General features: G+C 51.4%; 1 protein-coding gene across 3 annotated transcripts in view; it reads left to right on the forward strand.

Moving 5' to 3' along the window:
• The first annotated feature begins 5,982 nt into the window (after positions 1-5,982).
• The window catches only part of ANXA7 (annexin A7), a 490,249-nt gene continuing 482,008 nt past the window's right edge, over positions 5,983-14,223 (forward strand). The window contains exon 1 of one of the 3 annotated variants that reach the window (XM_085603646.1): positions 5,983-6,115. In XM_085603646.1, coding sequence (XP_085459772.1) covers positions 6,012-6,115 — 104 coding nt within the window. In that variant the 5' untranslated portion in view covers positions 5,983-6,011. The remainder of the gene's footprint in view (positions 6,116-14,223) is intronic. The other 2 variants (XM_085603647.1, XM_085603648.1) reach the window with 2 other exon arrangements.

Raw genomic sequence — 14,223 nt, forward strand, 5'->3', positions numbered from 1 at the left:
ACCGGTCTACGAGTACTAACACATATTTCCGGATTCCCTGACCATCCAAGATCGGCCCCCAGAATGTCTATCGATAGATCCTCCCATGGGTTATCCGGGTTGTCAAACTTCCCTAGGGGTGGTCGCATAATGCTCTGGGACTTGTCCGCTCTTTGGCATTGGTCACACTCTCGCACGTGCCTTTCTATCTGGTTGTCCATCGCCGGCCACCAGAACATCTGCTTCGCCCGAAGCTTTGTCTTTACGATGCTCAGGTGTCCTTCGTGAATGAGAGCCAGTAAATGCGGGATCAACTTGTTGGGGGGGGGGACTACCTTCTCTCCTCTCCTCAGGAAGATCCCCCGGTCGCACACTTGATAATTCCTCTCTTACTTCAAAAAACTTCCTGAGCGCCACCTCCATATGCCTCTTTTCCGGCCATCCCTTTAGTAAGCAGTGCTTAACTGCTCCTATGTCTGCATCGGTCTCGTACGCTTCCTTCCACTCTTGTTCGCTTATTACACATTCGTGATCTTCCATGAATGCCACTTTGGTATCCTCCTCTTCAGATGTGCTTGGAGCTTCTTCCATAGCTGATGCTCGGCTGAGATAGTCAGCTACCTTGTTCTTTTGTCCTGGAATGTGTTCCACATCATACCTATAATCCAATAATTTCAACGTCATCTTCGCGATGCGGGGCGTTGCCGTAGCATGTCCTGACGACGTGAGCACTTTAACGAGTGGCTTATGGTCTGTTCTCAGTTTGAATCTCGTGCCCCATAGGAACTGGCGGAATTTTTCCATGGCCCAGACTACCGCCAACATTTCTTTTTCTATCACACTATACTTCTGTTCCGTGGGAGACAATGATCTCGACGCAAAGCTGAGGGTGGACAGTTCACCTCCTTTCGACTCCTGCATTAGGACTGCTCCTAGGCCCCTCTCGCTCGCGTCCGTCGTCAAGACTGATCTAGCCTACTGATCGTATCCACACAGAGATACGGCTGTGCTGATATCGATTTTTATCCTCTGGAACTCTTCCTGTGTTTCTTTCGTCCATTCGAAGTTGATCTTGTCCCGGAGGAGTTGTCGTAAGTGGTGTGTTTTTGTTGCAAAGTGCTGTACGAATTTGCTACAGAACTCGGCCATACCGAGGAATGACCTGACTTCCTCCTTGGTCCTTGGGGGTGGTGCTTCACATATCGCCTTGACATTGGACCGTTTGGGTGTGATGCCTTGGTCGCTGATCACGTGCCATAAGTATGTGACCGACGTCATGCCAAACCGGCACTTGTCCCATTCTGCCGTGAGTCCATTGCGTTCCAGGACTTGTAGGACTTTCAACAACTTGGCATCATTAATTTACAAAAAACTCATCAATGATCGCTCGGGACTGCTGACTGGCCTTCGTGAGGCGTGGGGGGCTGATGGATTGGAGCTGGATGACGAGGACTGGGTGTCTGCGGTGGCCTCCCCGAAAGAGGTGGCCATACCGGCTCGCCTTCGCTTCGTCCAGCTCAAGATACTCCATAGGGTCTATGTTACGGGGCCGAGTCTGATGCGTATGGGCTATGCTGTGGACGGGTTGTGTAAGCGTGGGTGTATTTCTTTGGGGACCTTTCTCCATATATTGTGGGAATGCCCGGAGGTGGCGCGATTCTGGCGTGGTGTGCACGAGGTTTTGCAGGCAGTTACGCATGTGCCGCTGCTGCCCGAGGCGAGGAGATGTCTCCTGAATGTGTGGGAGCCAACCGACCACTCAGTGCCGCAGACGTGGTGGGTGACTCTGGGATATATGGTGGCCAAGCGTGATATTGCGCAATTGTGGGGTTCCCAGAGGTCACCGACTGTCTCGGCGTGGAAGGACAACATGGATTGGTGTATGTTTCGGGAAAAGGTGGTGTATGTTGTGAGAGGTAAGCCTGGGAAATGGGTGAAAGTGTGGGGCCCCTGGAACGCCTACCGTGGGGGAATCTGTACCCCGCCGCTGATGCCTGATCCGTCACCGGCCCCGTCTCCTTAGCCTGCTTGTCTTCCTGGTTCTGGGCATTGAGTTCACTTTGTCTCCGTCCCGACCTATCACCCCCTTGATATACCTGTGAATCTGTAGGGTCCCCCCCAGGGGAGCACATGCTATTGTTTCCGATTGTGGGTGGCCTTGTGGACTTGTTTCTTCGTTATTTATATAAAAATGAAACCGTTGTATGGGGTCCGGATGGTGTGGCTGCCAACGCTTCTTTCAACTCCTGTGATCTCTCTTCTGCTGCAGCGTGTGTTCTACTGTTTGTATTATATGCTCTTTCTGTTTGCTAGCGGCCGGCCTGAAGGTTGTAGGCCCATCTTTGTATATCTTTTGGATTCTGTAATAAACGGTTTAAAAAAAAAAAAACAACTTGGCATCGTGGTCTGCTTTGTTCATGCCCATTACCAAGATGTCATCTTGGAAGTACTGCACTCCTTCTGCTTCACGGAATAGCTTGTGCATTAGCTTCTGAAATACGGCTGCTGCCGAAGCCAGTCCAAACGGCATCCTGCGGAATTGATAGCACCCGAAGGGAGTTATGAATTATGTCAACTTCCTGCAGGTATGGTGTAGTGCTATCTGGTGGTATGCCGATGTGAGATCGATGGTCGAGAACCATTTCACCCCCTTGGTTTTTGCTAGCATTTCCTCAATTCGTGGTAGGGGGAACTTCTCTACTATTATGTTTTTGTTCAACTCCCTTAGGTCCACACACAGGTGTATTTTGCCGTTCGGTTTCATGGCGACCACCAACGGAGCCAACCAGTCTGCGCTTGTTATCGGTTCTATGATTCAGTTTTCTTCAAGCCTGTGTAATTCCTGTTGATCGCCAGCGGGATATTCCTCACCTTATGGCACACCGGTTTTGCGTCTGCCTTGAGCTCTATCTTGTGTGTGAATTTCGTTAATTTGCCGACCTTGCCGCCGAACACGGTGGGAAATTCTTCCTTCAGTTTTCCTGCCACTGGCCGCTGGTCCTCGCCGGTCATCAGGACTTGTGTGACGCCTCCAGGGTTCAACTGTATTCCCAGGTCTCCTTGGTCCATCCACCCTCGGACTGAGGGTCCCTTCTCTGCCACATATAACTTGCACCTAGCACTTCGCTCCTTGAATTCGAATTTCAGATTGCGGTATCCCACCATGGGAATAGGGTCTCCCGTGAATGTGACTGGGCGAATGTCTGGGGGCTCCAGATGGCAACCCAGGTGGCTCTTGAAGTGTTCGTCCCACACATTTCGATGTATTATGGTGTAGGGAGATCCGGAGTCCGCTACCATCTGTATGGGGATTCCTCCTATCCCTAGGTCGCATTGGGGTTTCTTAGAACGGTTGCAGTTGATCCCTAGTATGTGTTCATCTATGCACAGCACACTGTCATCATCCTCCTCATTTTCTCCTTCTACTTCTGTCTCTTGTGCTACATACTTGACCACTATCCTTTTTTGCTTGCGGCGACACACTTTTTCGTAATGTCCGACTATCCCACAAAACATGCATTTGGCCTTGAATGCCGGACATCGCTTGTCATACGCTGGGTGAGACAGACTGCCGCACCTGTAGCACGCGGTCTTGCTTTCATTGCCCGGTTTCCTCACCGGTGCTGGTCTGGACGTCCATTTGGTCTGTGTCCTCGTGTCCCCTGTTGCTCCCTTGCCTCTCTCTGGTGGTCCCGCTTCCGTAACTTTGTTCACCATAGGCCTAGGGACCGTCTCTTTTTTTGCCGCCTCCGCACATCTCTTTGAAAGCTCCGCCTTTTTTACCATGGCTATGACTTCCTCCAGGGTCGCCTCACCGTTGACCCATAGCTTGTCCTGTATCGTCGAGTTAGTGGTGTTGCATGAGTATTTGGTCCTTGATGAATTCATCATGTAATGTACCGAACTTACATGTGACTGCCAATTTCCTCAACGCTGCAACGTATTCATCAATGGACTCTCTCACCGCTTGTTTCCGTTGTTGGAATTTGTATCTGTCTATGGACGTGCACACCGCTGGTCTGTAGTGTTTATTTAAATCATCTATTGTGTGCTGGAACACATCGTCATCCGCTGCCTGCCTTGGTGTGGGAACTATGTTCTGAAATACTCTGATGCCTTCCGGACCTAGGTTGTGAAGCAATATTCTCTTTCTCCTTTTGCTGGGAAAGGCTTCTCCATTCTCGTCCTCCAGGGCTTCTAGATAGTTCATAAAGTATTCCCTCCAATCCTCCCATTTCATCGAGGGATCTCCCGGTTTGGGTAGGCAGGGGATCAGAGTCGTGAGCGAGGATGGTTGGGCTCACATTTCTGCTCTCCTCCCTGGCGACTCCTCTTCTCCCCTCAGACTGCCTGGCGCGCTTTGTCTTTGCTGGCGTGGGAGGCTCTGTTGCGCCGCTGCTCCACCCCCTCTGCTATGCTCTGCCTGCTCCGCCAGGGCCTCCCTCGCCTTCTCTCACTTTTGGGATGTGTGGGACCTTGTCACTGCGCTTGGGTGCCTGTCTTCCCTGGGCCTTTCGTCACTCCGCGTCTGTGGACCGACCTGTATCTGCTGCGCCTCACTATTCGCACTTCGTGTGCTACGGAGCCGTCTGTTGCCTGTGGCGCCGGTCCTACTTGCCTCGTGGTCAGGCCCTATTGTCCTGCAGCTCCGGGCACCTCCGCCTGGTGTGATGTGCGTTTCCGCGTGTTTTAGCTGCTTCTTGCGCCGGGCGTCCCCTCTGCCGCGCTCTCCCTTGATGTGTACCCGTTGGTGGTTGATGGCTGTGTCTCCGGAGCACCTGGCCACGTGTATCACCCAGGTCAGTAGCTTCTTGGCCCTCTTCCTTGCTGATCCCAGACCCTCGTCGCCATTTGTGGTGTATGGGTCAATGGTTGAAAGAACAGCCACTACTAGGTATTGGAGGTAAGTATAGGTTTATTTATACATATAAATCACAAGCTATAGGAGAGCGCCGGGGAAACGTCCGCTCCGCTCGCCGGCTCAGTGCGAACTCGCTGCACCCAAAATGGCCGCCGCGCTCTACGTCATCACGCCGAGCGTGAAGACTAGAGCGCGACGCTACACACAGCACAGAGGGCACACGACTTTTAATCCAGGAGGAACTTTTTTTGCAATTTTTATTTAGCGCAAACTAGCATAGGTACATTACGTGACTTTCCCAGAATCACAAGGCTTTTGAGCTGAAGCCAGGACTTATTTTTAAACGTCCTGTTAACTAACACTCGTCTCCTTTCCTCCTATCCTGTTTTCACTGCCTATGATTGCTTGGAACAGACTATGTAGAGGTCCCTGATGCACGCATTGATTTACCACAAACTTTGATGTCTTTAATATGTAATGTAATGGATAATGTGTTGCATGGCTAAACACTTATAAGGTCCTAAGAGCGAGTCCTACTGGCTTTACCAATGCTTATGTTTTTTGGGAGGGGGCTTGGGAGCGGGCTGTGTTCTAAAGTGCCTCGTAGGTACGTCTGGAAACGAGGCCCCGCCCCCTCCTCACTCTGCGAGATAGTTCTTCAAGTTGGCAGGTATGTAGGCCTATATTTGGAATTTACTCCACTGGGAGCACCACAATTCCATCATGGCTGCTCAATTTTTAGATACAAACTAATGAGTCCTCGCTCAAAGCCAGTAACTGTGATACCCAGCATCGCACTTTCGTTTTAAAGTGGCCATCTTTCGGCAGTGCGATGGCAACATACAGAAGGAAAACGTGAGATATAGTTTCTTTCATGTGCTAAGTGTATATAAGTGTGTCATTTCAAAATAAATTCCACATTTAGTGTGAAAATAAAGAATACGGATTTACAAAAAATAAAAATCACAAGTGAATAAAAACAAGTATATATTTTGTGACAATTCAAAATTTTCTCGTTTCGTTATTTCTACTTCTCATCAAATTATTTCTGTTAAATGTATAAGTAATATTCTGGCTGCTTAGAACAAGATACGTTCATGTCTAATATGGCTGCCAGGCGACGAGCCATTGCTCTTGGATTTTAGGGTGGGGCTCGGCATTTCCTGGTTCGATGCTGGCGGAGTTCTTCCCCTGTTTTAAGGGGGTTATTAGCGTACATCCATCTTGGCAGCCGTCGTGTTCAGTTTCTAGCTGCTGCGCAAAGGTGACTTGCAGGTGAGAATGATTTTACTTATTTATTGGGGCTACGGCAGGCGGATGCTGTTTGTGGTGACAGGATACATGCTACCGGTCGCTTGAATTAGTTGAAAGAACAACCCCCACTCTGGTGGGGTGGGGGTGCGTCCTGGGCTTCATTTTGGCTCGCTGCTGCACCCTTCCGACCACTGCATCGTTTCGCACGTCGCCGTTTGTTTGGTGTTCTTTAAACATCCTTATAAAAAAATTAAAGACTATTTTTTTCTGAGACGTGAGTCGAGATTAAGAAAGCATCGAGGAACAGCAGACGTTAAGTATTCGAGTAGTGGTGTTCCTGTGGTCATGGGACCCGCAGACATTTGTCTTGTTTTGGTAGGTACGGTGGACTGCGGAGTAAAAACTTTTTTTTTTTGCTCTAGAAAAAAACCCTTTCATACCAACCTGATTGCCGTATATAGCAAGGGGTCTGATTCGGAAAGAACGGTGGTTTGCACGGCTGTAGTCAGTTACTAAGACCGGCACACAGACATATGATAGTGATGCAGAGCAATTTCTTGTACCTGGGGGGAAAAACACCAAACTATTGCATGTTAAAAAAAAAACAATGTCAAAATTATGTATTAGTTCTCCGTGAAAATTGCAGATTTAAACGTGTCAAACAAGTTAACCTTACATTCTTAGGTCTAGCATTAGCCTATACCTTTTGATGTTACTAAAGCGCTCTGATACCTACGGGTCTAGCTAGCGCTATATAAAACTTTAAAAATAAATAAAATACATATAATGTACTTACCTAAAAGGGTTCTCATCCACCTCTCTTCACCTAGTGGACTGTTGTTGTGTCGTTTATTTTTTGCTTCCACCCACTACAGCATGGGGCAATGGGTCTGATTAAGCCTCTGTTTAACGTCACTTTGAGTGACTGCATTTTGAAGGGCCAGTGGCATCCCTTTGTCGTCCCTAACTGTTGTCACAGGGGCTTCGCTTAGTATGGAGGAATGGGACCTGTGATGAAAAACTTGTGTGCCAACCACCTTGACCTGTTGCTCAATTGCCTAACCCCCCTGGATGATCTGTAGGCTGAGGCTAATTGACTTGCCCAACTGGGGCTAGCCATCTGTAACTTCCTTATGAAGCCAATTGGACCTGTTAACCCCTGGGTCCAAGTGGTTTCAATTCTTCTGGCGAAAGTTCTCTGCAAACTTGCATAGGCGCTCAAACTTAGAGGCCCTGTGTAGCAAGTGTAAGGAGATTAAAACCGAGTCCTGGGGGAAGCTGGTACAGTCTTGTCGGCAGAAGGACTCCAGGACCTTCTTGAAGGTGGTTAAGAACATTGGTACCCTGGGATCCAATGACAATTCAGTTATTACAACTACAAGCCTAGAGGTGTGTGTGAGCCATTTTAGTGTTCTATACTTCTATATGCTGTGTCCTCTGGAAAACCTGGAGGCTGCGGTGGTCTCCTAATAAAATTGAAATTTACCCTAGAAGAGGTTTGTGAAGCAATCATGAAGTCCGCATCGAACATGGCTCTAGGACCTGATCGGGTTCCTATGGACATGTAAACATTTTGTCCCAAAATTGTGGGCCCCATTATTATGTAATTGTTTTGATGCTTCTACTACCTTCGGCCTCCCTGATTCATGGCATACTTCCATTATTGTACCCATTTTTAAAGGGCGACTCGCAGTCTCCAAGTTGTTATTGCCCAATTTCCCTGCCTGATTCTGTGGGAAAAATCGCAGGGTGGGTTGGGCTGGAGTGCCTGTTGCCTTTGGCCAGGGAGACGAACACTCTGTCGGAGGTGAAGTACGGTTTCCAGGAGTGCGGTACGGTGGAGCAATGCCTAAATTTAGACTTGCTCATTAGCAAGTATACCATCTTGAAGCGGGGCTCCATCCGCTCCGCATTCATGGATCTATCTAGCGCCTTTGACAGTGTGATGAGATCTAAATTGTGGGCCTTGTTGAGTAATCGGAGGTGGACCCAGCGCTTGTCCAATTTTTGTAGACCTTGCACTTTCACCTTTCAGCATCCGTTAGGTATGGCCCTGCTGGTGAGCGCACCTACGGCTTCCTGCTGAGGAAGGGCATACGCCAGGGATGTGTATTGGCCCCAATTCTATTTCCGTTGTACATTAACATTCTTGAGGCTGCACGCTCTGCCGCTGCTGCAGATGTCACGCAGATGGGCAAGAAAAAAGTGCCAGCATTACTATACGTGGACGATCTGTCTTTTTTGGGAGAACACTCCAGAGTCTAAACATCCTATTTTAGGAGTTTGTCCGCATCATGGGGTCCCTCAGTTTAGTCCTGAATCGTTCAAAACATAAACTATGTTTTGCGGCCCCGAATCTGTGAAGATCATATTCCTCCAAGGCCATCCTGTTGCCTCTGCCCAAGATTTTTCATACCTTTGTGTGGTCTTCGATGCCAGGGAACCTGCAAGTATAAAGCCTCCCAAAGATTTGCTAGTGCTGCCGGTTACATCTATAGCTTAGCCTCATGCATTGGCCCCCCTGTGGGAAGTCTTCAGGAGAAAATGTCTCCTCATTGTTACTTATGGGGCTGGCATCTGGAGATAGTCCAACACCACCGACCTGCAGACTGAAGAGAACAGGGTCTTGCAACGTTTCTTAGGTGTACCCCCATTTTGTGCTGTGCCACATATATGCTTCATCAGGGGCTTGGGGTTGAGTATGTAGAAGACCGTATCAAATTGGCCCCTTTGGTGCTATAGTGTGCTGTCTGGTGAACCCACACACAGGTCTCAATAGGAAGGTGATCACTGATTGTCTTGCTTGTGATAGAGGCTTGGCCATACCCTGGTTGCAATACATTAAGCATGAAATGTCTGACGTGGGGAGACAGACTCATTTCTACCCCCTCTGCTATATCCAAGGCTGACTTAACCTGGGTTAGAAAAGCGCCACAAACCAGGAAAAGGCAGCTTAGAGAGGGAGGGGAACTTGCTAAGATCTCTGTATGGGAGTATGTGAATCTGCAAACCACCCAAAATATTGAGCTGTATTTGTCATGGGTGCCTGGTCAAGAGTCCTTTTAACCATATTCAGGTTTGGCATTGTGAGGTGGCATTTGAGCTTTCTTCTGGGTCAATTTGATTCTAGTAATGTGCTACTCTGGCCTTGTGATGTGTCCTCGCCCCAGAGTTTGTTCCTCTTCCCTTTCTCTTGAAAGTACTACCTGGCATACTCCAAAAGGTTTTTAGTCCCATTAATTAGAGAATGTGGCATCCGGAAATGTGCAGAATAAAAGTATTTGAATTCTCTTAAAGAATTGTATGTATTCTTCCTGACGATAAAAAGCTATGGGGTGTTCTCAAAACTTACTGGAACTGTACTGTTTAATTAAAAGTATGTGACTAAGGCAAAAAGAATGAGTAATGTCTCCGAATATGAAGAAACGAATCAGACAAGTTGGATAAGTGTCATTTATCCAACACAATATACACTTACTAAATGGGCAAAAACTTTCAAGGCCATGACTCCAAGACCAGGTGCTGCTACAAAATCTGACTGAAATGCCCCACTCATGAGGAAGGAGCATGGTGAGAATGCGCAGCCAGGATAAATGTCCTAAACAAACAAACTGAAGCCCACTTTTCACCCAAAAGCATCACACAATGGCAGTGCAGCAACAATCACAAAGGAGGGGAGGAGCCTAGCACGCAACTAAGATGGCCGCGTAGGTGCGAGGCTCCTGAGGACATCCGCGACCTCCTACGAATATCCTGACATTATCCTGCCCTGGATGAGGGGACTAGGTTGGTGAACCTGAGCTGAGGTGGCACCCGTTTCCCGCTTCCGAATCGGACCTCGGACACCGGAGTGAGCACCGATTGAAGTGTGCGGCCTTCCCCTCACCGGACCCCGGATTTGCGCAGTGGGGTGATCCAGGGACAAAGTGAACAACAGCGGCAGGCAGGGCCTGGCGACTCGCGTGCCCCGCACTTTCACTTTCACTTTCGCACCACCTTATTGTCTCTGCAAGGTTGGGTCGCGGAGCCCTTGGTGTTGGTGTGGTGTGGACTTGCCGGGAGACCCTGCCTGCCTGCCGGCTGTGTCCACCCCGCTGCCCCGAGGGGGCCCCCCCGGAGCCTGTGTCTGCTTTCCTGCCCTACACGGCGTGGCTGGTGCGACTGGGAGACTGGCGGCCATGGCCACGAAACAAGATGGAGACCGGGTAAAGACCAAATCGACCCGGCGCGGTGCCGTCCATCAGGCCAACAGTATGGACCGCTACACCCTCCAGAAGGGATCGCCCGATGGACCTCGCAAGCCCCCTGAGAGTCCTCCTGATGCCCCAGACCTGCCCGCAGATTTGAGTCTGCGAGATGTTATGGGCGCCATTGCCGAGATGAAGGCCTCGGTGGGCCAGCGGTTTGATACACTGGCGCAGAAGATTGACTCGGTCCTTGTGGATGTTGGCCTGGTGAGGGCCGATCTTTCCAAAACCAATGACCGAGTAGATTCTTTGGCCCACACCGCATCGGGCCTAACGACAGATGTGGCGGCCTTGCAAACGGAGGTGCGCCGGCTTAGTCGGGCGACGGCGCTAATGGATCGGCGCCTGGAGGACTCCGAGAGTCGGGCACGGAGGAACAACATCCGCATTATCGGGGTGCCCGAGGGACGCGAGGAGGCGGCGGCGGATCTTTTTGTGGAGGACCTGATTGCTACCCATCTCCAGCCACGGGGGCTGAGCAAGTTCTTCGCTGTGGAGAGGGCTCACAGGGTTCCCGGGGGTCGGCCTAATGTCGGAGCCCCTCCGAGACCTCTCATCGCCCGGATTTTCAATTTTCGGGATAGAGACGCTATCCTGCAAACATCAAGACTGCATGGACCGGTCAAGCTAGACAATATGGAGGTTAATTTCTATCCTGATTTCACTCCAGCGGTCCAGAAGCAGAGACTGAGCTTCCTAGGTGTCAAACGCCGTCTTCGGGACCTAAACCTCAAGTATGCCATGCTTTTCCCGGCCAAGTTGCGTGTGGAGGTGGATGGTCGCACGCATTTCTTTGATCGTCCCGAGGCGGCCGGGGACTGGCTGGATACTCTGCCCGGAGATCGTGATCGGGGGGGCGGGGGGGGGGGTCGGCGGGGGGTGACGGCACGCTGGATCAGGACTGAGGGTCTCATAATGGGCCTCACTCTGGACGAAAATGCCACTTTTAATTCTGCGTCAGTTTTTTGTAAGTTCCCCTCCTATGGAGGTTGTGTTGGGTCTCTTGGGGGTTCTCCCTCCTCCTCTAGGGGGCTTAGTTAGTCTAACTATATATGGGGCGACAGGCACACTGTACGTTGGGGGGGCTGTTTGGGCTCATGCAGGGGTGCAGGGAGGGGGGAGTTCTGTTGGGGTGGGTGGGTTGGGATGGGGTGTTGTTCGTTCTTACCACAAGGCAAATGTATTATTGTGTTGGTTTTAAAATGCTCTCCGGGGTACGAATGATGGCTCTTGTATATGATGGGGGGTAGGGAACTAACTTTGTTATCCTGGAATGTGAATGGACTGGGGGACAGGATCAAACGGGGTGTGGTCCTGCAATTTTTGAAGCGAATCTCGCCTGATGTAGTCTTTCTGCAGGAGACACACCTCATTGGTAACTCCTTCTGCGCCATGAATCGGCGTGGATATCGCCTAGTGGCTCACTCGGGCTTTACGTCCGGCTCACGGGGTGTGGGCATCATGGTGAAGAACTCGCTCCCGTTGGAGATTGATGAGGTGCTCCATGATGATAGGGGACGCTATACGGTCTTGGTGGGAAGACTGGAGGGCAAAGTGGTTGTCTTTGTGTCAATATACATCCCGCCGGGGCTGCAGTCGACCACCTTTGCGGACCTTGGGCGCCTTCTCCTTGGCCTTCCGGGGGGGCTTTTGGTTGTGGGGGGGGATTTCAATGCGGTGGTATCTGGATCTTTGGATCGTCACCCCCCTAGGGACCTCCCCCGGGCACAGGCGTGGCTCCCCGGCCTCTTAGATACATTTGGATTAGTGGACTGCTGGCGTTTAAAACACCCCGCGCAGTTACAGTATACTTTCCACTCGGGAGCCCATGGTAGTCTCTCACGACTAGACTATGTCCTTGTCCCGGCGGCCTATGTTGGGAGGGTGGGAGAGGTACGCCATTTGCCACGGGGTATTTCGGACCACTCCCCGCTCCTACTGCACTTTGTCTTTCCGAGGGGTGAGGGTAGGGTGGTCCCAATCAATCCTTGGTACCTGCGCGACCCCTCCATTCGCGCTGCATTGATTAAATCCCTTCAGCGATATTTTGATGAAAATGTGGGGTCTGTGCCTTCGGCCATACCGCTATGGGAGGCCTTCAAGACAGTACTCCGAGGAGAGGCCCTATCCCTCATTTCCCATGCCCGGAGGCGCGAGCGGGAGGAGGTGACCCGGATGGAGGCTGAAATAGCCGAGTTGGAGGGGAATCTAGAAGGTGGGGTGACGGATGCTGCATTACATGTCCTCCAACTCAAGCAGGCGGCCTACAGGGCCCTCGTCACGGAGGCGGCCAGGGGCCTCAGTAGAGAGCAACAGGGGCGTTTGTATGATGTGGGTGATAAGGCTGGTAAGCTTATAGCGTGGTTGGACAAAAAAGAGAGAGCGAATCGTGTGGTCCCGCAGATTGAGAAAACGGATGGTGTGTGCGTGACCGAGCCAGAAGAAATTGTCTCCTGCTTTGCGGATTATTTCCATGGGGTGTATTCCCCGGTGTCTTCCTGCTCGGAAGAGGATTCCCACGCCCTGCTCAGTGATATCGCGCTGCCCTCCCTTTCTGGGGAGGACAGGGTGTCGTTGGACGCCGCTCCCACCTCCGACGAGATCGCCCTCGCCATACGCTCGGTCGCTTCCTGCAAGGCCATGGGTCCGAATGGTCTCCCTATCGAGTTGTACAAGTTACGACCGGATACGCTGGCACCCCACCTCCGGGCTATGTTCCTGGCGGCACACTCGGTGGGCTCCCTCCCGCCGGACCAGCGTCTGGCTACAATCGTGGTCATCCACAAGGAGGGGAGACCTCGGAACCGGGTTACATCCTATCGGCCCATCTCGCTGCTGAATGCGGAGCCCAAGATTCTCGCTAAGGTACTGGCCAATCGGCTGGTCGGCGTGGTGGGCGATTTGGTTCATCAGGACCAGTCTGGCTTTATTCCTCATCGCAACACGGCCCTTAATCTGCGGCGTTTGCACGGTGTGCTCGCACGTGCCCCGTTTATACGGGAGCCGGCCATTTTGGCATCCTTAGACGCCACCATGGCGTTTGACACGCTTGAATGGCCATATATCTGGGCGATGCTTGCGAAGTTTGGATTTGGCCCAGGGTTCATCAGTTGGGTCAAATTGCTGTATTCGGGCCCATTGGCGCAGGTGGTGGTGAACGGAAGAGTATCGGCTCCGTTTGAGCTGGGCCGAGGCACTCGACAGGGCTGCCCCTTATCGCCGCTCCTTTTTGCACTTGCCTTGGAGCCCCTGGCGGAGTGGCTGCGGTGGGAGCCTTCCATCCATGGTCTCCGCTGGACCCCCGGGTATGAGGACCGTGTATCCTTATACGCTGATGACATCCTCTTGTACCTAGCTTCCCCACGTAAATCACTCATAGTACTAGTTGATGTTCTGCATTCATTCGGTCGTAACTCCGGTCTGGTCATCAACTGGGCTAAATCGTGTGTGTACGTTCTCTCTGGGGAGGCTCCTATCCTCCCGCGGGGCTGTCCGATCCAGGTCGCCCCGCAGGGATTTAGGTACCTGGGTGTCTTCATTACTCTGGACCCGGAGGCTCGGTATGATCGGAACTTGCTTCCCCCCTCCAGCGTCTGAAAGAGGATGTCGCGCGCTGGCGGCGTTTGCCGCTCTCGCCGCTCGGCCGAGCGGCATTGTTTAAAATGATGTCGTTGCCGCGTTTCCTATACGCGTTACAGAACACGATGGACCTTGTCCCGGCGCGCTACTTCCGAGAAGTGGAGAGTTTGCAGCGCCGCCTGTTCTGGGACGGGAGGCCACGTATTGCCCTGGCTAAGCTGACGCTCCCCTGGTATGATGGGGGGATTGCCCTCCCGGATATTAAACGGTATTATTGGGCCTCCCAGCTAGCCGCAATTAATC

The sequence above is a fragment of the Triturus cristatus genome, chromosome 1_2 (genome assembly GCF_964204655.1).
Source record: "Triturus cristatus chromosome 1_2, aTriCri1.1, whole genome shotgun sequence".
Classification (NCBI taxonomy): Eukaryota; Metazoa; Chordata; class Amphibia; order Caudata; family Salamandridae; genus Triturus; species Triturus cristatus.